This window comes from Piliocolobus tephrosceles, chromosome 2 (genome assembly GCF_002776525.5).
Source record: "Piliocolobus tephrosceles isolate RC106 chromosome 2, ASM277652v3, whole genome shotgun sequence".
NCBI lineage: Eukaryota > Metazoa > Chordata > Mammalia > Primates > Cercopithecidae > Piliocolobus > Piliocolobus tephrosceles.
In genome coordinates this window covers 140,750,306-140,774,764 of record NC_045435.1, presented here as the reverse complement: position 1 = coordinate 140,774,764, position 24,459 = coordinate 140,750,306, and the positions used below count along the sequence as shown (strand labels likewise).

The 24,459-nt window shown below is 37.8% G+C and overlaps 1 protein-coding gene across 5 annotated transcripts in view; it reads right to left on the bottom strand.

The window, feature by feature from the left end:
• NEK10 (NIMA related kinase 10) overlaps positions 1-24,459 on the bottom strand; it is a 272,215-nt gene that overhangs the window by 8,692 nt on the left and 239,064 nt on the right. For 3 of the 5 annotated variants that reach the window (XM_023207271.2, XM_031935258.1, XM_023207273.1), the window contains 4 exons: positions 24,365-24,394; positions 22,419-22,519; positions 12,874-12,984; positions 311-419 (listed from right to left, as the gene is read on the bottom strand). In XM_023207271.2, the coding sequence (XP_023063039.1) occupies positions 311-419; positions 12,874-12,984; positions 22,419-22,519; positions 24,365-24,394 (351 nt within the window). The remainder of the gene's footprint in view (positions 1-310; positions 420-12,873; positions 12,985-22,418; positions 22,520-24,364; positions 24,395-24,459) is intronic. The other 2 variants (XM_031935259.1, XM_023207274.1) reach the window with 1 other exon arrangement.

The following is a 24,459-nucleotide window of genomic DNA, read 5'->3' as shown; positions in this document are numbered from 1 at the left end:
AACTCTTTATTTTGCTCTTTATCTCCCTGCATGCTTTAGGGAATTTGATTTCCCATCATCAGATAAGCGAAAAGAAATAAAAGGAAATACAACTCACCCACAAAGATTCTGCTGTTTGTTTATGATATTAATAAATGATCAAGGAAGCTGCCACAACTGGGTAAGATAAATCTCAGGGAATTTCTAGATTCCTAATAATCAAAATAAGCTCTATTAAAAAAAAATTGAAGACAATCTTTTAGAAATAGCTGCTGATCCAAACAATATATTTCTTCATGAAAGCCAGATTACCCATGTTGATCGATATTACCTGTCGGGTCATTTGGGGACAGGCTGTTTCCACTGGATGAATGATGTAATAAATGGTAATCTGCTGTGAAAAAGTTGGGCTCAATTGGTTCTGGAGATCCCTGAGATAACTGAAATAGAAAAAGCAAAATCATGTCTTAGTTTACATTCAGAAGGAAATGACAGGAGACCTCTGTGTGGGGTTTTTCATTTCCCTATGTCTCTGCACAGAAAATTTAGTGGTCTGTGGTTTTCATTCCCTTGTAAATAGATAAATAAATAATCTTCTTCTTTCCAAGAGAATTTATAAATTGGATGCTGCAAAATAACAGGGAAAGCAAGTTAGACAATTCTCTGGTCATAAGAAAAAATATACTTTATGGCCTTATGAGAGCAAAAGAAAAATGAATATAAAAATACTGGCATGAACCTGGGACATCAAGATGTTATTTTTATCAAGCATAGGAGGAATAAACTCCAATTATTCAACAGAACAATACGTTTAGCCCAAATCACTATTTTTTTTCATGTATCTGCTTTGAATAATTCCTTTTTGTTTGATCAAGGAAAGTAGGTTTCTTTTTCTCTTTTTTTCTGCAACAGTGTCTAACTCTGTCACCCAGGCTTCAGTGAAGTGGCAGGATCTCGGCGCACTGCAATCTCCACCTCCATGCTCAAGTGATTCTCCTGCCTCAGCCTCCCAAGTAGCTGGGATTATAGGCACCCACCACAATGCCCAGCTAAGTTTTGTATTTTTTTTTTAAGTAGGGATGGGGTTTCACCATGTTGGCCAAGCTGGTCTCGAACTCCTGACCTCAGGTGATCCACCTGCCTCAGCCTCCCAAAGTGCTGGGATTACAGGCGTGAGCCATCGCATCTGGCCAAATAAGTTTTTTAATACATTTTTCGAAATTACTATTAATTAATTTTAATCTCCAAATATTAATTCCCAGCACTCTGAAGGAAAGAGTAATTTGCCAAATGACAATATTTATTAAAGGTTCATTCATTTAATGCCTTTCTATAAAGCTGAATTTTTCAAGTAGAATTTTAGACCATAAATGTTTTTCAACCTCCTTTCACCTTTAATTCCAATTATCACTTGGGCTGGCCAAGTTTTAGTGCCTAAGTTACTTTTAAAATATAAATTCATAATAATAAATCAGAAACAAATGGCATAATTTGTACTATGTAGTTAGCTTGTATTCATATACTTTGTTTATGAGTTTAAATACATCATTGTTCAATCACTTGAGAAAACTATTTGGCAATATACACTACAATTTAATAATATATGCCTACCCTATGACCCAGCAATCCCACTCTTAGGGATTTATATGAGAGAAATAAGTGCACATGTCCCATCAAAAGACATGCATAAGAATATTCATGGCACCTTTTCTTGATAATAACTAAAACCTGGGAAAACCCGAACTGTCCATGGAGAAAAGAATGGATAGACATATATCATGGTGTGTTCATACAATGGAATTCTGCAAAGCAATAAAAAAAAGAACAAACTATGGATACTCATAGCAACATGGTTGAGTGTTTGACAAAAGAAGCCAGAAACAAAATACATAGTGTATGACTTCATTCTTATAAATTTTCATCATCAGTGATATGGTTTGGCTGTGTCCTCACCCAGATCTCACCTTGAATTGTAACTCCCACAATTCCCATGTGTCATGGGAGGACCTGGTGAGAGGTAATTGAATCATGGGTGTGGGTCTTTCCTCTACTGTTCTTATGATAGTGAAAAAGTCTCACAAGATCTGATAGCTTTAAAAACTGGAGTTTGCCTGCACAAGCTCTCTCTTTTTGCCTGCTGCCATCCGTGTAAGAGGTGACTTGCTTCTCCTTGCCTTCTGCCATGATTGTGAGGCTTCCCCAGCCACGTGGAAATGTAAGTCCAATTAAACCTCTTTCTTTTGTAAATTTCCCAGTCTTGGATATGTCTTTATCAGCAGCATGAAAATAGACTAATACAATCAGACAAAACTAACCAAGGGTAACAGAAATCAGGTAATGATTACATTGTGGCAGGAGATGTAATGTGGCCAGGAAAAGGCCCAAAGGTGTCTTCTGCAGAGCTAGAAATATGCTATATATTGATATGGGTGGTGGTGATATGGGTGAAAATGTGTTCATAAAACTTCATGAGGCTGTATATGTACCTCATTGTACTCATTATCCATTTATACCTTAAAATATTTTATATTGGTAATTAAAAATTAGTTTTTTCCATCAATGTACTTTGGATATTGTAAATACAAATCATTTATGGGTCTCCCAGTCTCCATGTTGACAAACACCTACTACACTCTAAGGAAAAAAATATGTGATTATATCCATTCTTATCAGTGATAACTGATAACTGAGGTAATTGGATCATGGGGGTGGTTTCCCCCATGCTGTTCTCACAATAGTGTGTGAGATCTCACGAGATCTGATGGTTTTATAAGTGTCTGGCATTTCCCCTGCTTGCACTCATTGTCTCTCCCACCACCCAGTGAAGAAGTGCCTTCCACCATGATTGTAAGTTTCCTGAGGCCTACCCAGCCATGTGGAACTGTGAGTCAAGCCTTTTTGCTTTATAAATTACCCAGACTCGGGTATTTCTTCATGCAGCCTGAGAAAGGACTAATATATAACCCATTTGTAATATGACAAGATTGTAAGACTATAAATACTGTAATACAGGAGACCCTGATAGTCACACACTTAATAACTTTCTCATCTGTGCTGTAAGGTATCATGGAGGTAGCCCTGAGCATTCTGTACATCTCATATCCCAGCTTGTAGGTGGCTACAACTAAGCTTTTTAATGTCTTGTGATGCTGAAAATGATTTCCTGGTATTACCTTTCAAATGACTTCACATGGAATTTTTTGTATGGTTTAGCATAAGAGTAATTGGCTGCCTAAAATCTCATCCTAATTAGAAAAAGCTTACTTAACTTATTAAGTTTATATCTTGGAATTCTAAATATTTCACAGACAGAAAGATATTTAAAGCATCAAAGAAAATTATGTGAATTGTGACTTGGAGAGGTCAAGACTGCCATTTTAAGATGACAAGGACAAGTCCTTTTCATTGATCTCAAACCCCAAAGAGAGGAGTTTTTGAGATTTCCAGTGCTTACGTCACATTGGTAGTCTCACTAGCTTAAGAACTGGACATTTTTAGAGATATCGGCACACGGATGAAGGCAAGGACTAAAATTCATTTTGTGATGAATCCCAGATACACTGACTTTCATTCTAGGAACTTCCAAGAACTACTTTTTGCAGTTCCGTTTCTAGACATACACATTGTTTTGGCAAACAATTTTTTGCCCCCTAGCATATGTTGGACAGCATGGTTTATGATCTGAGCAGGATGCAGAAATGATCTGGTCTCTGTGAGACTTGTAATCTGACTAGGAAAACAGGATAATAATGTGAAAAAATAGGGTGACATCAGAAATCATGAACTGTGAAATGAAATGATGATTTGTAAACTTACAAAAAGAAGGGTCCTTCATGAAGACTAGCACGGTTTTTTTAAGAGGTTCTGTAGAAGAAACACTGGAGCTGATCTTTGAAGGATAAATTTAGGTAAATCATAGCAATCAAAGTGGATGTTCCAGGTAGAGGGAACTTGGAGGTAAAGGTTGGGCATTGCATATTAGTGGAAAAATGATGAAAGGGAGATGACATGATTCCGTGAATCTCCTCACTTCATCATGAATATGGGTATTCATGATGAAATGAGGAAAATAAGTTCCATTCATTAATTTAGTATTTTTAACCAATTATTTTGTGCCAAGCACAGATCCAAACAATGAAAAAACCCACCGATGGCCAAAAATTACACTCCTGGAGTTCGCTAACTACTTAGGGAGAAATATGTCTGTGAAATATCCACCTAGATACACGTAAAATTGCAACTGTTCTAAATGCATTGAAAAATAGGTTTGTGGTTTTAGGAGGTAGCAGATAGATTTGACTCAGTCAGCAAAGGCTTCCATGAAAAAGTGACATTTATGCCAAGAGCTGTAAGAATGAGTAGATGGGGTGAGAAGAACATTACGGGCGGAGAAAAAGTATGTACAAGACTATGAAGGAAGCAGCATGCTAGATAAACACATTTTAGAAAGGGCCTGGTGGCTGATGTGGAGACAGCAAGAGGCAAGAGTGATACGAGATGAGGGTGAACAGAAAGGCAGGGGTTGGACCTGATTTTGGAATTTTATACTGAGTTCCTTGAAGGATTTTCTGTGTTGTGTGCGTTTGTACGAGTGTGACATGATCTGTTTTGAAAGGTTCATCCTGGATGTAATACACAAAACAGTTTAAGTGGGGTTGGGAACATCAAGGTGAATGCAGGCAGACTATGAAGAGGCTCCTACAAATAAGGGGGGCCTGGAAAGTGGGATCCCAGAGTTTAGATGATGAGACAGACAACAGGAATCTACTAAGGTTTTTGAGTATGCTAATAAAAAAATGCTTAATAACTATTAGTCTGACAAGATAGACTGGAGAACAAGAAAATCAGCAAAGAAGCTATGACACTATTACAAGAGAGAAGGGCCCAGAGCTTGGACTAGATGGCAACCAAAGGAAGGAATGGATATGGAAGACTGAATATTCTTGTTTAACAACAACAGTAGCACTAATTGACATGTATTGAATACTTACAACACTCTAGACACATTAGATATTCCATTTGATTCTTACAATTACCTTCTAAGGCAAGTATTACCCCCTTTTGCAAACAAGGAAATGGAGAAGGAAAGTAATTTACACAAGAAACATAGCTATTAAGGGGCAGAACCAGGGCCAGAAGCTAGGGCTGTCTTACATCAAAGGTCGGAACCTTAGAGACTACAGACTACTCAGGCATTAAAGACTTAGGGGGTAAAAAGAAATGAAGCAGAGCAGGTGAAAAAGCACAAGGTTTAAAGAATGAGCTGAAGGAAAACTGATGCTTTCAAGGAAACTGGCCATGGACACAGGAAGGGAGGAGAAGGTGATGAGTCTAATTCCAGACATGCCAGATGGCAAAGTAAATGTTCACCCAGCACGTAGAAAGATGGAGGATACAGCAGAACATCTTTAAGCAGAGTCCCCAGTGGCTGGATGAGGCCACGAGATGGTTCAGTAGTCCAATGCCAGTGTTGTGTGAGCCCTTTTTTGCCTCATGAGCATTCAGCTTATAGCTGTTCCTCCTCTTTAGCATTCAAACTGTTTGAAAGAATGTGTAAGAGCCTCCTGAGCTGACGTAACAGGGCCCTCCTGCCCTGAAAAGACACCTACAGTTCTAAAGAGCAAATGACTGAATATACTTTTGAACTAAACTAAGTAAATATATTAAGGAGAACAGACCGTATCATTGTTACTACCTCTCCCTGCCAAAAAACATTGATTTTTGAGCAAGTATTGAGCAATTTTATCATTTATTTGGTCAATTGAGAAAATTGAGAATATAGTACTTTTTAGGCAAAACCTAAATAGAAAAAAAGAAAGAAAGAAAGAAACTATACATGTAATCTTTATTAAATTTCCCAAACTACATCTTTTTCATATGATAAAATAGGGTTATCCCTGCTGTGGAACAACTACACACAATATTGGGGAATCTAATGAACTGAGGTCAAACTCTGAAGGAAACTGATCCAAACATAAATAAAATTAGGTGCCAGAAGTGAGAAAATTTTCAACACATTTCATCACTCTGCGCTCGCCAGTCTTCTGGTCTGACTTCCCTCAGATTTTCCTTATCTTCTTTGACTGAACTGCACTATTATAAGATACAACATATTGCCTAATTTTTTAAATCTTTTCTAACCTACAGCTTCTCTATATGAGTTTTTATTAGCTTTCTATGGGACATTTCGTTAACAGAAATGTATAGTATTCCTACTTACTATTTTCTTACACATACACACACAAATGTACATTTGCATGTGGACCCTCACATGCATGGCCCATCACTGGCTCCACCACACTTTCTAAGCCCCAGGGATGTATACCTCACCCTCATCCCCCTTTCTGCCAAAAGTATTCCTGTTGCTGTGGTGTTTACATTTCCAGCAAGGATTGTGTCCTAACAGAAAATTCCAAAACTGAAAGAAGACTGGAAAACCACTGTTCTACACTGCTTACAACCAGGAGCTCATCCTCCCAGGACCTTGACTCAACACTGAAGGTGATGTCAAGGAAGAGTGATTGGTGGCTTGACCTGGCTGGGCTCCTGCTATAGGAGCTTCTCGGTTTGTTCAAAACAGGTTGCTGCTGGGCACTGCTGATTCACAATGCCTCCATGGAGCCCTAATAAGAGTTGTGCAAATCTAAGTCATGATTATTATATGCATAAAGAGCCATTAATTAAAGTCTGAGGACCTAAGCGATCTGCCTACTTGGAAAAGAGCTGTAAACCTGGAGTGAGGAATTAAAGAAAGTGCCAGCTGCCAAATAAAGCAAACTTGACCTTGCTGATCTGCATTGAAGCAGAGATTAGGAACTAAATAGAAATATCAGAAAGGCCCATGCCTACAGGAAGCAATCTGGGTAATAACACAGGGAAAATGATACTGGGTTTTGTCTGGGCTTTCTTATCAAAAGCGTGATCTATAGAATTACAGCATTAGTAACATCTAGGAACTAGATAGAAATGCAGAATCTTGGGTCCAGGATACAATTGCATCTGGATAAATATTTGGCCTATTAGACAATCTGTCTTTCTAATAAAAAGTCTCAAGCCTGTTGGATATACCACAAGTTCACAGTGGGCAGGTACTATATTTTATAGCTTTGCCACTCAAAGTGTGTCCTTGGATCAGCAGCAGCAGCAGCCATCACCTGGAAGATGATTGGAAGAGCACAATCTCCACTCTTCCCCAGATCTACTGAATCAGAATCCACACATTAACAAGATCCCCAGATGATTGATATACACAATAAAATGTGAGAAACAATGATCCTACCAGGCCACTGATTTTCACCCTTGGCTGCAAATTAGAATCACCTGGGAGAAAAAAAAAAAAAAACCTTAATCCAACTCCTAGTGAACCCAACTAGCCCCTATTGTGTCTTAGTGCAAATTAGAAAAATTTCTTCCAGATGACGCAACCCCAGTCAGTCTCTTCATCCAGGTGCTCTTGAACAGAACATAACCTGTCCAATTCTAACTGGCAGCTCTGATGGGAGAGCTCTTTTCAAAATGCTAATGCCCAGAAAATGTGGCACATATACACCATGGAATACTATGCAGCCATAAAAAAGGATGAGTTTGAGTCCTTTGTAGGGACATGGACGCAGCTGGAAACCATCATTCTTAGCAAACTATCACAAGAAGAGAAAACCAAACACCGCATGTTCTCACTCATAGGTGGGAACTGAACAATGAGATCACTTGGACTCGGGAAGGGGAACATCACACACTGGGACCTATCATGGGGAGGGGGGAGGGGGGAGGGATTGCATTGGGAGTTATACATGATATAAATGATGAATTGATGGGTGCTGACGAGTTGGTGGGTGCAGCACACCAACATGGCACAAGTATACATATGTAACAAACCTGCACGTTATGCACATGTACCCTAGAACTTAAAGTATAATAAAAATAAAAATTAAAAAAAAAAATGCTAATGCCCAATTATTGATCTAAGAGAAGCCTGGAATACACTAAAACAAACAAAAAACTCATAAATATTTTTATTATAAAAAATTTCAAACATTTACAAAAGTAAAGATAATAATTCAATGAATTCCACGTAACCATTACCCAGTTAAAATATGTTCAATCTTGCTTCATTTAAATCTCCCCCACTTCCCTTCCTACCTTGTCTCACTCTCAAGAATTGGAAAGCAAATCCTGTACAACATATCATACTATCCATAATATTTCAGCATGGCTCTTTAAAAAAGATGGATTTCTTTTTTAGAAAACAAAACCACAATATAATTATCTCACCTAAGAAGTTATGATTCCTGAATACTGTCATGCACGGCTTAACAACAGAAATCTGTTCTGAGAAACACATCATTAGGCAATTTTGTCATTGTGCAAACACCATAGAGTGTATTTACACAAAACTAGATAGTACGGCCTACCACACACCTAGGCTATATGCTAGCCATAGGAGCAATAGGAGCCTATTGTTCCTATGCTACAAAACTGTGCAGCATTTGACTGTATTAAATACTGTAGGCAACTGTAGCACTATGGTAAGTATTTATGTATCTAAACATATTTGAACATAGAAAAGGTACAGTAAAATTATGTTATTATAATCTTGTAGAACCATTGTCATATATCCAATCTGTCACTGACCAAAACATCATTATGTAGTGCATGACTCTCTAACAAATATATAATCAATGTTTTAATTTTCCCAACTTTCTTGTAAATATATATTGCAAATATTTTTAGGGTTTCTATGTTTAAGTCAGGAAGAAATAATTCCATATATTGCAAGTGGTTATTTTCCCTAAAATGCTTTGATCTTTACAGGCAATCCCTCTCCTCTTCTCCACACTTTTTCTCTCCCTTTTCTTTCCTTCTTCTGTCCTCCTCCCCTCTTCCTGAAATTTATTTATTGAAGAAAACAGGTCACTTTTCCTATGGATTTCCTAGCTGGATTGTGCTGATTATCCCCATGATGTCGTTAAACACGTTGTCTTGTCCCCTGTATTTGCTGCAAGTAGGTAGCGAGATCCAGAGCAGGGACTGACAAACTTTCCCTGTAAAGGATCAGACAGTAAGTATTTTTGGCGCTCCAGGCCATATGGTCTCTGTAACCGCTATTCAACTTTGTCTGTAAACAAAAGCAGCCATAGACAGTATTAAGTGAACCTCTGCGGTTGTGTTCCAACAACACTTTATTTACAAACACAGGCATCAGAAATGATTGGCCCAAGGGCTGTAATTTGCTGACTTCTAATCTATGGGCTTAATCAGATGTAGATTCAAGTTTTTAGCAAGAATATTTCATAGACAGTGCTGCACAGCCTCATCAGGTGGCATATAATGCCTGATTGCCCTTCTCGTGACGTTGACCCCCATTGGTGATCATATCTAGGTGCTATCATTTCAATAGGGAATGCAAAATGGGAATATTCTTTATCCCTTTGGCACTTATTAGCTTAAGTACTTCTATAATGAGAAACTTTCCCTCTCAATGATTTTGTTAACATGGGATATAATTCATAAAGGAAAGGCAGAATAAAAGCTTTCTTCCTTCCTATGTAAACAATTTTCAATATATTAAGTTGGTTACTTAGCATCTTCCAAAGGTAACCAATGAGGGATTCTTTTTTTCCTTTTTGGTATAATGAACTCTTGGGTTTAAACCTTATTTAATGCTTTCAATCCACTGTGGTTATTATTCTTATTGATGTTCCAATTATCCCATAGATAGCCAGTGGAAGCCTCTTCAATTTGACTCCTGAGAACTTTTGATATACCCTCAGTCGTCCTTGATACCATCCTTCCTATGCTATCTCTATGTCCAGATATTCCAGTCTAATCTTGTACAGTTCCTGCTCTAGACCAAAATCAGCTATACCCGCAAGGAGTCATGGGTGGAGGAGCTCATTGCTACTTGATTAGTTTCTAGACTATTTCAATGAAAATATTAGGAAATGTGTATATTTTTTAATAGATGAGATTTATCATGAACCCATATTCATTCATACTGATACTTCCAATTCCAATTTAAATGAATCTCTTCTATCTTGTTTCTGTTTCGCCTTTCCTCCATGCTGAAAAATCCTAGTTCCCAAAGATACCTATACAATTAGTTGGTTGCTTTATTCCCCTCACAATTCTAGCCAAGATTGAGCAGACTGGATTGAAGACCAACTTAGGTGAGGTATAAATAACAAGCTTAATTTCTTAGAAAAGGGCTTTTGCACTTTTTGAATCTTCTGTATCCTTCTGGGTCTTAGGCTATTAATAAGTAGGCACAATCATCCCATAATGGCTCCTTCAAACTAGGGACACAGGGCCCATGGATTTTAGAAGTTTCAGCGAGAAAGGTGGAAATCAAGCGCATTTATGGCCTGTCACCACCTACTGCTCCTATGGCCCTGGTATGGGGTGACTGTGTCAGTCAAAGGCTAATTGGCCACTCCTCTATGGTTATACAGGGAATGAAAAATGCATTTATGAACAAAAGTTGTTGCTATCAAAAGATTACACCAGAAAGGGGATAAAAATGGAGGTCACAAATGCTTCTCATTTAAGTTTAGATGAGGGCAGGAAAGCTACATATATGAATATATTTTATCAGCATACCAATAAAGAATAGAACAACTATATATTATACAGAATATATATTAATGTATTATATATCCTATCTCCAATTATTAAACATTAAGTGCCTACCACATGCCAGGCACTGTGCAAGGCCCTGGGGAATCAAAGATAAATAAGACACACTCAACTAACTTTGGGGGAAACAGAAATGTAAGGTAGATAAAAAGCTATTTAAAACACAATAATACAGGTGAAAAAGTGGATTTCACTCATAAAGGTAAGATTAATTCTGGACAGGGAAAATTAAGAAAGGTTTTTTTGTCAGAGCTATTTTTTTCAGTTCGGTGGTAAAGAATAGGAAATGTTTTAACATCCCAAGCTGGAGATTTCTTTAGCACACAGGAGGCCTGCCTCTCTGACTAGGAGGATACGCCCCCATGAAGTTATCATCCAACTTCATGGGGAGATGGCGCAAGGCTGAAGCTGCCTGTAGAGGAATGGAACCACACCTCTGTTGATCATGAGCTGAGCCTGGGAGCAGAATGTTCTCCTTCCCCAATTTTAAAGCCCAAAACAATATATAGAGCCTTTCCCTACCTAAAGGCCCATACTAGATGTCCCATAGACCACCATGAGCTTGTAATATCAGAGAAGAGAACCATGGCAGTCTTTATAGGAGAGTATAACCTGCCTCTTAAACAAGTTAATAATAAGGATGAGTCTATTCCTGAGGGTTCTCTCACCCATGCTTCCCAAACATCCACTACTACCCCATCAATTCCTGTTTTAATTTTCCCAGACGAGGTGTATCAGAAGGTAAATGCCCTAATGAGAGATGCTGCCACAATATACAGGAAGGAAGACAAGGAGTGGGTGGGGGAATTTAACAAACAAACAAAATCTTCTCTATGAGGAGAGGAAAAAAAGTGAGGAAGAGATGCAAAACCAAAAATATAAGTAATAAAAGAGAAAATAAAAGAGAAGCACTGATAGAAAATCACTCAGTGGGAGTTGAAGCCACCTTTATGTCTCAGACAGTTTGTAGCAGATGCTTTCATCTCATAAAACTAGGATTTCTGTTAAAATAAGTCTATGCACAAACCAGATTATTCTGACCTTAATAAGAATAAGGGTTATATGACCTTAATAAGAATAAAAAACCAAGCAACATGTTATCTTTTCATGGGAGAGTTAAGCTTTTGTCTTCTAAAAATGTATTTATTATGATACAATATATAAATATCATAAGATAAATATCTGAAGCCTCTTCTACTGCTTTGATCTCCATTAGCTTTGTTTCTTGGCCCTATTTGCCAACACAACCCAGGAAAGAAACCTTGCTCTCTAATCTCTGATGGAGTAGGGTTTATGTTTTGTTTACCTGCAGCTGTGTCTTTTTCCCCCATCTGTTTTTGGTGTATGTGCAGATACCAGTGATGTGAGACAACAAAGCTAAAGCATGCTGTTTCCATTTCTTATCAAAGAGCCTATCATATTTTCTAAATAATGAGTCAGTTTATGTTTAAGCTTTGATGCATTAAGGGAAAGTGAAACCTTAAAGGAAAAGTTCACTGGCACCATGACTATGCTAACCATTTAAAAATATGATAAAACTTTTTTAAAAAACATGAATTTGGAGTGGTACTAATTGTCTTCACGTAGGTGGGCCTGAATTGCTTGTACCTTGGGCCTTTCAGGGGAGCTTATGGTCACTTCCAGGGGCTGCACTGAAAGGGCTACCAACCAGGACAAAGGGATTTTCCAATATCAAGTTTTGTTAACCAGAGGTAAACTATTTTCTTTCTGTCCAGTTGATTTAGTCTTTTTTTTTTGGTTTAGTTTCTATACGTATGGATAGAAATGTCTGCTAGTATCTAAGGTCTAGAAGGTTGTAGAATACCTAAGATGGAAAGAACCTTAGAAATAGTTCAGTCAGCTTTCCTAGATAATAAAAATCAATGGACCCAGATGGATAAATGACTTTTTCAGAGTGACAAATCTCAATGTTGGAGCTTATTGAAGATTATTCTAATCAAATATCAGAATGTAATCCTCTAGAAGAGGCTAAAATATACACATTTCAAATTAAATATTACTTTTTCTTAGAAACACATATAAAAATACTAAAAAAGTATTTTTATTTATTATCTAAAAATAGGGGCCACAGAAATAGAGAAAATCAGAAGCAAAGACATATCCTCAATTTAGTATCCAAAGCAGCAATAAGAAACTTTAATAGAGGATAGAGCTTAAAAAATGAAGTAAAGGAGGTATAAAATGTACCTCTTATGATGTGTTATTTTCAGCAAAAGAATTCCTATATATAGAATACCATACCTTTTTAATTTCAGATTTCAAATTACAAGGGTTACTATGCTGGCTGAAGAGGGATTTCTTGAATCTCTCTATAACCCTTCTTTTCAAATTGTGGTGCAAAGCTGGAGGAAGCTGCATAAAATAAGAAAACAATCATTATAAACAAATTGTTAACACTACACAGCTGACTGAAAAAGCATTCACTGAGGGCCCATGTAACAATACTCACTCAATAGGACTACATAAGAATTTAAATTTTACTGCAAATACCATGACTAGATGCTATAATTTCTTACCCTGCAATTCAGAAGGAATATATTATTTTGCTCTTTTTCAAATGGCTGCTTCCATTTATCTTGTGTCTTCATTGATTGATATTATTGTTCATATAACAAATTATTTGTTACTTGCACAAGTATATTGAATTTTGTGAAGAAGAGCCTTGACGCAGAATGATGCACTTTTATCAGATGTTTAGGTGCTTATAATATGGCCAGAACCATGCCAAACACTGTAGCCGTGGTACTACAGGATCTGACTTGGACCAAGAAACACATATCTGCATTAGTAGTATATACAGTCAGATGCCTGTCTGGGAGTGCTCCTGAAAATTCAGCTGCAGAAAGGTCAGATTTAGGTACCAATCATTCCAGAAGAAAGAGAGGATAGATTAGTATATATTAAGACCAGACCAGGATGAGTTAGTTACATTTAGTAAGTGAGTAGTAGAAAGTCATGGTAGGACCCTAGAAAACGTGGTAACAAAAAAAAATGGGGATTAAAAAAATGATTTGTCATGCTTTGTTGGTTGGATCTCTACAAGAAAATCAAAAGTCCTGGAAAGCACAGAAAGATGAAGTGACATTTAGAAGAAGGATAATAGAAAAGAAATTGGGTCAGAATTAAAAGGGTCTCAGAGTGGAAATAATATTTGGTTTTATTTAAATTATGGAGAGAACTTGAAGGGAGAGAAAGAGGAACCAGTCAGAATAAAGATGGCTAAGTGGAAAGGAAAATGTGATAGTAAGAGATCTCCATGTTAAACAAGAATATAATTCAAAGCTGAGATCAAAAGAAAGAAGAATGTATCAGAAATAATTATTACCTTTTCTAGGCTCCCTTACAGGTTTAGTTGGTATCATGTGACTACTTTTGGCCAATAAAAATGATGTGTGTCACTCTGAGGACAAGGCAATTCAAAGTCAATGTGTTTTCTCCACCTTTGTCCTCCCCACGGCAAGGAGCTTGGCATTACCATCCTATTCTGACCACGCAGCCACAAGAAGGAACAGGGCCATCTGAGCAGCCCAACTGGAACTGAGTAAGAAATAAACCTCTATTGTGTCAAGTCAAGGAATTTCAGGGTGTAACTGTTCTTGCAGCATAACTTACCTCATCCTATTTGCTCAAGTTTTGTGAGACAGGAGGGCATATAAAAGATAACGGCAGAGCAAAGAATAGGGCCTACAGGGAGGGGCTCACAACGCTGATTGCATGACCAAATAAAAACTTTTCATCATCCCAAACACAGTAGAATGTAGGGCCCTTTATGAAGTACTGTAATTATATAAAACAGGAAAATAATTCAGTTGAAAATGTTTTAAAAATATATCTTTGGCCAGGTGCAGTGGCTCACGCCTGTAATCCCAGCACTTTGGGAGGCTCAGGCAGGCGGATCACCTGACATAAGGAGTTCGAGACTAGCCTGACCAACATGGAGAAACCCCATCTCTACTAAAAATACAAAATTAGCCAGGCATGGTGGTGCATGCCTGTAATCCCAGCTACTCGGGAGGCTGAGGCAGGAAAGTTGCTTGAACCCAGGAGGTGGGGGCTGTGATGAGCCAAGATTGTGCCATTGCACTCCAGCCTGGGCAATGAGAGAGAAACTCCATCTCAAAAAATTCCTAGTGTTTGAGTCTAAATAAGTTTAATTAGTGAGGAAATAAGACTCTTCTGGAGATACTGAAGCACTTCAGTGTACTTTGAAATGTTTTATAGGTTGGCAGCACTGACCTCTTTTCATGTCAATATTATAGTTTTCTTTTGCCTTAATCCAGATGGGATCCCTCCCTCTACTCCCAGCAAATAGTCATAATTGTTATTGTCCTTTCACATGAAATGAAAGGAGGAAATTTTAAAAATGTGGAAGAGAGAGAAAGAAGAGAGAAGAAGGAGGGTGCAGGGAGAGAGAGATTTCTCAGCATTAAGGAGCAAATCGAAGAAAGATGAGAAGGAAAATGAGTATAAATGGCATATGTGTGTGAGAGAGAATAGCAAAAGAGAAATGAATTTAACTTAGAATAGAAACAGACATGAAGGTGAGGAGCATGTGCATGTATTTTCCTAGTAGGAAGATGGGATGGAGTGATGAGGGGACCAGAAAGTACCTGGACAGAGCACAGGTTTAATTCCCTTTTGTAATGCACCAAAAGTTGCCACTTCCCCAAACCAAACACCAGAGAGCAGTGTTGGCCTAGAACCCTCTAGTTGCTGCCCAGCTGACTGCAAGGGGCTGTCAAACAGAAAGGCAGGGAGCCTTCTCTGCTATGACTAACTTTTGAAAGTCTGAAACACCAGTGGGATGATAGATTCCTTCAAAGGGGACTTAACCCACTACTGGAAGCTATGAGTATCAGATTATTAATTCAGGTACTCTGAGAATTTTTGCGATTTATTTAACTTGAGAAGCCTCTAGTTAACTTACGATTGTTTTTCTTGTTTTTACTGCTCCTGATGGCCTGAATTAAGCCTCAAAAACTCATTTGAGTAAGTTAACATTCAGTCAGCTTAAGCTGCATATATATTAGAAAGCTATTGATCTTACTGGAATAATTATCACAATGGACAGCACCCCATCTTTAAAGTTTTCATGCAAGAATTTAAAATTTTACACAAAATAATGACTCATGCATAGCTTAATTGCAGGTGATATAAACATAATAATATATAAGGACTGTAATACTAAGAATTGAATATGAATATCTATGATCCATTTGAGCCAGACACTATGACTACTCATTTATGTGCAGTCTCACTTTTTCTCCATGACAAACTTAAAAAGCAAGTACTATTTTATAGGTGAGGAAGTCAGAGCTTAAAGACATTATGTAACATGCGAGAATACTTTCTGAGCAGTGCCTTCTAGCACAGCCATTATTCTAGAACAGATGCCACCACAACTAGCATTACTGTAGGACAGCACTTTATAGTTTAGAAACATTCTCAACCAGGCACGGTGGTTCATGCCTGTGTTCCCAGCACTTTGGGAGGCCAAGGTGGGAGGAATGCTTGAGCCCAGGAGAGTTCAAGACCAGCCTTAAGCAACATGGCAAGATCCATCTCCAATAAAGAAACAAACAAACAAATACTTTTACATACTTTATTTCATTTGAGGCAAATAGTCTCATAAACTCCCCCATCTTACAAATGAAGAAACTGATTCTTAAAAAGATAATTACTTCCTCAAAGTCACACACCAAAAAGCTTGGTTTTTGTTTGCTTGTTTTTACTGTACTACACAAAGTAACAAAATAATGAAAACCAATCTGCATGTTTTATACTAGGTTTTCTCAAACTTGTATAATACTAATATTGGAATAGAATATATAGGTTTCTATATGTGGAAGAATATATGGATTCTTTTAAAGAAATTTCTATATTCTCTCATATCTCCAAGAATACATCAGAAGACTATCCATTGCTCACAGGACTCCATTTTCTATTTTTTAAAAAGTTATTTTGACATTACTGCTTAAGAAGATATTTCCCTAAATGCTAAAACAGAATGTTCAAACACTGCCATCAAACTAAATACACAAAACATAACACTTCTCTTAGAATTTACAAAACCTGAAAATGGGAGTCAATTTAAGAAATATAACTTTACCCTAAATATCTCATTCTGTTAAATCTTGGTCACCCTTGCCATTAGTACAGGAGATCCAAATGAGCAGGTGTGGGTGGTTCTAGTCTTATCCATCACTACTGCTGAAAAACACAGAACGTTTCACCAATGACAGTCAGTAGCATAATTTTCATTGGAGGACAACACATTGCTATTCCGAACCACATTTTTTTCCATTGGCAATAACTGTGGTTGTGAAGATGGACAATCCAAAGGCACTTCAGATAAATGGCTTGCCTGTTCTCTAGGAGACCAATGTTTGATTTTTTTTTTTTTTTTTTTTTTTTTTTTTTTTTGAGACAGAGTCTCACTTTGTCGCCCAGGCTGGAGTGCAGTGGCACCATCTCGGCTCACTGCAAGCTCCACTTTCCAGGTTCACGCCATTCTCCTGCTTCGGCCTCCCGAGTAGCTGGGACTACAGGCTCCCACCACCACATTTGGCTAATTTTTTGTATTTTTAGTAGAGACGGGGATTCACTGTGTTAGCCAGGATGGTCTCGATCTCCTGACCTCGTGATCCACCCGCCTCAGCCTCCCAAAGTGCTGGGATTACAGGCGTGAGCCACTGCGCCCAGTCCCAATGTTTATTTTTTAAAAGATGCTATATATCCTGATTTTCAAAACATCTATTTAACAAAACAATCTAAATGTTAAGTATAAAGTTAAATCCAGTGCTTCTTTGGGCTGTGCAGGTATGTCCTAAGCAATAACACATAAAGACTCACACTAAAAGGTGACATACGTACTTTAGTCACCTTACATGCCCAAAGGTAGATTTGGGGTTCCAGCAATAGAAATAAACCACTGATTTCATTCTTAGCTTGCTGGTCTTAAGATTACCATTTCAGTTTTGATAAAAACAGAGGTCAAGTCAGTAAGAAAGTAAGGTAAGGATTTTAACATCCTGCCTTATAAAATAGTTGCTTTTAGATGATTTTCACTGATCTGTCTCCATCAGTGGAGACAGGAAAGGCCACCAACAACCAAAAGTAAGAAGTTTTCCTCGTAAGTTCATCTGCTGGTTGTCAGGAGATATGCGGCCCCTCAGTTCAGGGCAGCCACCAAGTGTAAGTCTGGGAGAGTTTGACTAGTAAATAAATATGTGAAAAAAATTGTCTTTTTGTTTGTTTTTCCAATTCATTCTTACTTTCAGTCTTCTTTGCAATTAGCAGAGTTAGAAAACTCATCTTGGTCTTTAACCTATAGCAAATACACTAGTATAATATTTATGGGTATTTTTCTTTTTTATTTGAAAGTCATTGACTTTGCTTAGCACTGTAAGTTCCTCAAAGAGGAATCATTCCTGACTATGTGCAATGTCACAAACTTCAGAGTATTCTGGAAATACAGTTTAGAAATCACAATAGTTATATTTGAACTTGTAGCAAGGAATGCCATTTTGCCAAAAAATATGAAATCATTTGTTACACTGGCAGTTCAAGAGCATAATAAGAAGATATTTATAATAGTTTTACTCTTGCTTTAAACTACTTTGAAATCCAATAAGAAAATGGCAAATATAAAAAAGTTTTTATTACATAAAAATTAGCAAGACAGGCATATGAAAATTATATTTAAATTTCAAAGGATATTTCTCTCAATTTAATAGTTAATAGTTAAGAGAACTAAAAAGCTATTTAAAGTTGTTTCCATAACACTAAAGTTAAGAATGCTTTTTCCATATTTCTATATCAGTATTTAAATGGATGTGCATTAATATAATCACTTTACTCAATATAGATATGGCAGATTATATGTTGATGTATTAATCAAGCTTCCCCCAATATTTCCCTGTACACCCTCACCCTCTTTTATGTAATTAGTTAGACAATTCTGTCATTGCCTAAGAGAAAGCTTGACAGCAGAAAATAGAAAAGTAATCAGTTTTAGACTCCTGCATCTCAAAAAGGCAGCCATTGGGAAAGAAAAAAGAGCACCAGAGTTTGGACAAAACTTGACAGATAAGACCCAGGCTACTCAGCCCCAGGCTTAAAGACTACCCAGGCTAAAGGGAAAGCAATGAGAACTCAGAGGTACGGAGACACCAAAGAAGGCAGTTCCTTGTCTAGTCCCCTAGGTTAAGTGTGCCAGTAAGCAGCCTGTCAGCTTATCCAGCCTGTGATACTGGAACATTTCTCCCTTGCCATCTGACAGGATGCTAAGCTGTATCAGAAGAGAGCCCTGGAGGGACGCTGGAGGAGGATGGATCTTGTTTCCTGGCTCCAGTGATGCTCCTGCGTTGCCTTGCTGAGGCAGCTCATAGTAAAAACCACAGGTAGGACCCCGAGAGGTTGGTGCTAACCCCCAGTCAGATCCAGTGGTATCAACTCTGCAGGCAGCTCCCCAGAGAATTCCACGGATCAACATCTAACTCGGGGGTTGCCTCCCCTGGTCCCATGGAGGGTGCTACCCAGCACAACACCTGCAAGTGCTGATTCCCAGCAAGTTCCAGGGCATAGTACCTCACTGTGGAGGGCTTGCCCAGATCCCCCAGAGGGACACTTCGCTTCAGGTTTCTCCAGCATAGCACCTTACTAATTTTTCTGATCTTTGCAGTAAGGTCAGGACTTCGACTCAGCGTGGGAGTGTCCACTTCTATATTCGTTCCTTTCTTGGGTGCTCTGCCTCAGCCCTAGAAGTTGTGACTTCTTTATGTGCTCTTCCTACATTCTTTAGATTTCTCTTCCCCTCCCTAGTAGATAATACTCATCATAGTTAGTAATTCTTTATATTAAACCTTCCCTGTTGAAATTATGGTATGGTTTCTGACTAGACCCTCACTGAGACAGATACAGGTTTTAGGAATGTCTCAGAAGAGCCCATACAGATAGGATTTGGGAATTGGTTTGATTGTGCCCTTGGAACCGAGTCCAGTGCTGAGTTTTGTTTGTTCCTTTGCTTGTTGCCAATAGGACATGGGATGCTAGGAATCCATGGCATGCAGTTGCATCACAATTAATCAGGTTATCATCCTGATGAAGTGCCAACTGAAGCAGGTGCCTTGGAAGCCCAAATAGCTGCTGTTCTTGACTGGCACACAGTAATGAAGGACACAGGACTACGGCCCAGAATGGATTCTTCTGAATGCACTGGAGCACTTACAGAAAGAAAATGACAAGCTTGGGTCCTTTACAGCTCAGTTCAAGTCATGGTCTGAGACATGGAAAGATCCCATGACAGCCCTAAGAGAATCCATTGCTTTGTTCTGCTACAGTGCTGATATGGCTGATAATCGAAACTTAATTGAGCAGCTTACTAAATTACAAGGTCGGATGAAGTCACATGCTATCAAATTTCTCATGTGAAAGTTAGAAAAAAAAGAATTCTAAAACTTGGAATAGGAACATATTGTTGAGACCACCCAAGTAAAACTAACAATCCTGAAACCAAGGTCACTCTGAGCCTTCATAGCAATTAAAAATAGCTTGCCATTCTGGGTCTGAAAAGATGAGCCTTTCTTTGCTTGAAAACCCTATGATAACCTAATGTAGGACAAATGTCTTTAAAAGGGATGTTCATTTCCTCATGAGACCCAACACAATGAGGATCAAATCCATAACTAGGGTCCTATTTCAATATGATCCAGGGGAATTAGTATAAACTGTGACTCAGTAGGAAATAGGAAAAGAATTACAAGATTTTGCTATTACATTTCAGCAGCAACACAGAGAACATGTGCAGGAGTGGATTCTAAGGATAGGCTGGGAAGGGTAAAACCTATAGCACTACATCGGGCTGAATTCATTGACATGGGTGCATGTACTAGAGATTCCAGGTTTCACATGTTAGTTCATGCAGCTGGAGGTAGTTTAACTGGTTGTTTGACTAAAACTTGTACTTAACCATGGTCTGTGTTTGATGAGGGTAAAATGTCAGAGCATCTCTGGCATGTGGATGGGGGAATTCAAAGGCTCAGAGAGATGGGCCCACTGGGGTACATTTACCATGTGTGACTTGCACACCCACTCCCCAACCATATTCAGCAAGAACATCCAGAAGCCACTCCTTTCACTAAGGCATTGAGAAATACATTGGAGAGGAGAGCACTAGCATCCTTGATAAGCCCTGTGGTTGCTCTCCTTTGGAGGCCAGGTATGACACCAAACGATACATGATTTCAATGTATCCAGTTGGCAGGGGCCAACTGACAGCACTTGACCACCAATAGCAAACTGAGAGCATCTTTCATAAAGGGAAGCAGGGAGGTACTATTATTTAGAATGCTTAACCAACAGAGATCTTTGGTGGTGGTTAGTTGACTAGGGTGTTCCTGGAAAAGAAACAGATGGTCTGCCTATTAAAGTATTCCTTGATCAGTTTAACAGAAAAGAATATCTAGGTGTGGTAGACAGAAACCTGCCCTAAGTTGCCATTGCTACAGTGGAGAGTTACAGCCTCTCACACAGTTTCCAGATGCAAGTCAATTCAAAGACTCAAAGCCCCTTGATTAAGTGGAAAGCTGGGACCCCTTGAGGAAGGGCCCTGAAACATTACTACAAGTGCACACTACAAATCTTCCTCCAAAGGAGAATTGCAGCCATTTACTAGAGTGACTGTTTACTGGGGAAAAGGAAATACACAGGCTTTCAGCGAATACTAGACACTGGTTGCAAATTGACATCAAGATTCCTAGAGTCTTACAATATTACTATGGTACACCATTTTTAATGATTTTTTTGCTTTGGGATGTTTTGGGTAGGGATGGGGGTTAGTTAAATGGATTATGAGCCCAATGGGCCAAGTTGGTCCATTTAACTTGTGGTATTTCTCTTCAGTATCTGGATATTTAGTTGGAATCACCACAACTGGCAGCTGACAGCATGCCCCATTGGTTCTCTGAATCTAGAGCAAGACAATGTTTACGTTTTGCTCGTGGATGTATCTCAAGTCCCTAGAATAGCATCTGGCACATAGTAGGCACCTAATAATTATATGTCAAGTGAGTGAATGAATAAACCACAAAAGATATACAATTTTAGACTTCAAAATAATGTTGGCTTTCACGTCCAAAGGTCTTCTGCACTTCTTTGTGTAAAAAAAAATTTTTTTATTAACCATATGTAACAGAGTCTTCAAGTTGCTTATTTCTAGACATATTTCTGTCAATAATTAATAGTCATTTTTAGCACTATTTTCTCAGTGCTAGAAGTCACTGAGATTTACAAATAGAAAGTTTTAACAACTCTGGATTTTGTGTGATTTTGACTTTCACTCTCTGAAAGGTCCTACTTTCAACCTAGCATCCTCAGAATTAATGGGTTGGCACTATTTTCCTCTTTCTTTCCTATAGTAAAGCTGCTTACGAGCAAAGAATCCTAACTCTGTCTCCACTTTCACCCCTACAGAAGGGCCATTTGTGTTGAAGTTTAGTTTTGGTTGGGCACTAACAGTAAGAGAGGATGTTAGGAATCATAGGAAAAATCCTATATATTTGCTCTTTTACCCTACTATATATATTTGCTCTTTTACCCTACTATATATATTTGCTCTTTTACCCTACTACCTTCCCAGCTCTGCTGCTAAAGTGTCCCCACATGTATGTAGTTGGGGAGGATAAGAACAAGTACTCAACTTAAAGTCCTATAAAATAGTTCTTCAGCAATATTAGCACCAAACTTGCATTTAAGATGAAAAAGAAATAAAAAGCTAGAACACTGACCTGTGTGATATAGATTATTTTGTGCAGCTGAATTAATATCTGCTGAATAGGATCGCTGATCTGACGTACTTTCCTCTGGGACACAGCAATTCCTGCTGATGCTGTGGGTGATAAATTTTGTAGTTAGTCAAGTTCTCTTTCAAACGTTATATTAATGAAAAAATGAAGTAAAATTCTAACAATAATTTTAAAGTAAAGACTTCACCTTATCAGTGAGACAATATGCAGAGACCCTGTAGTACTTCAATATTTTATGACATGGAATAAACATTACTTTCCTTTTACTTCTCAGACTTCTAAGTAACACAATGATATTACCTGTAATAACATCTGAAAGACTGCTTATCGCTTGGACATTTTGCTGGCATTACAGCAGGCTGCCATCAGGAGTCAGCAGTGCCTTAGATACAGTGGCTACTGAAAAGCCAGGCTACAGACATGTATAGTTAAGAGGCTATCATGCTTTTAAATTTTAAATTCATTATGCCCTCCATGACATATTTTAAGACTAATTTTATCAAAACTATGAAATGTATACACTGAATAGACATTCTTACAGAGCAAAAAAAGGAAATTCTTTTAGCTAGAATTAAATAACTTTCAAACATTTGATTACTACAAATTGTAATTTTCACCTAGATTTCTCTCCAGGTCTAAGTGGGGCACATTTATAATTTATCCTGAATTCTCATCATACAGCCACACCACCTTCACAGTTTTCAGACTAATTTGGTGTCAAATTGTATGTTAGCTGCTTTCCCAGCGTCCTCTGTCATAGCCACAAACAGTTTGTTTTTAACCTGAGGACTATAAAACTATTTAAAGGAATGGCTTTTGTCTCCAGATTACCTACAAGGCCACCTCTGCCTCTTTTCACTCACAGAACCACACTGGATAAAACAAAAAGAGACTTCAGATATGTGATGTGCATTATCTTCCTTCCTTTCTCTTCCTTCTCTTTCTCTTTCCCTTCCTCCCCTTAACCGAGTGTGCTTTCTGCAATAAAACTTTTCTTGCCAATTTCCTTTAAAAAAAAAAAAAAGTTGAAAGTTCCAAAGACCCTCTTTTCTTCCCTTCACACATTGAGCCACTATGAAGTTAAACATGAAGAGTCATTGCTTTAACAACAGCTAAGCATTTTTAAAAATGCTTCTTTTATAAGCACTTTCTGAGAAACCTTGCATATTTTACAATAAATATTTTGTTTTCAAGACATTTAAAGAGAACATTCAATGTAGTCATTTAAAAGAGTCAACTTGTTTTATTATAAGCATATGAAAATGTATAAAGACATAAAATGCAAAAAAGAATAAAATATAAATATTCAAAGAAACACTGCTTTCTTTACAGATACCTTTACTGAGTTCGTTTATAATTTAGCACAAGAAATAATCTAGTTCTAACTCATCTGCAATTAATACCTTGTTTAAATGTTTGAAACTTAAAGAGTCTATATCCCATGGACACAATGTTTACTCCTTTTAATATCAATTATTTGATTATTAATATGAGGTTTAATAAATACCCTTGGGATAAAAATATAAAGAGGCAAATACAAAGAGTTAATGTAGCTCTAAAATAGAAAACAGAGAGCTGGATTGTCTGCTCCGTCTTGTGGAGATGGTCAAGTGTACACATGCCATATTTTCTACAGTAGTGCTTCTTGGAGAAATAATTCTTAAAATATAACTGTTTGTCTAGACCCAAACCAAATACTAGACACTGTGTAACATGACCAAGTTGATGTTGCTACAGAAAAATTAACTTTGCATTTTCTGAAAATGGAGAGCTTGGTTTTTTTAAATCATTTTTATACAAACTACTTTATGTTTTTGATTTCTAGATGTAACATTCATAGGTAAAGAGCTAAAATCTCACAGCATGGCAGAGAGTTCTTAGGTCTGTGATGACATTTTGAATGTGATATCACATAGGTTTGACTCTACCTTGCCACAAGAATGTGTCCATCTGTGGCCCTAAATACAAAAACAAAGAGTTAGCTAGAATGTCTGCCTTCTGAATTAATCAACTATCCAATTTT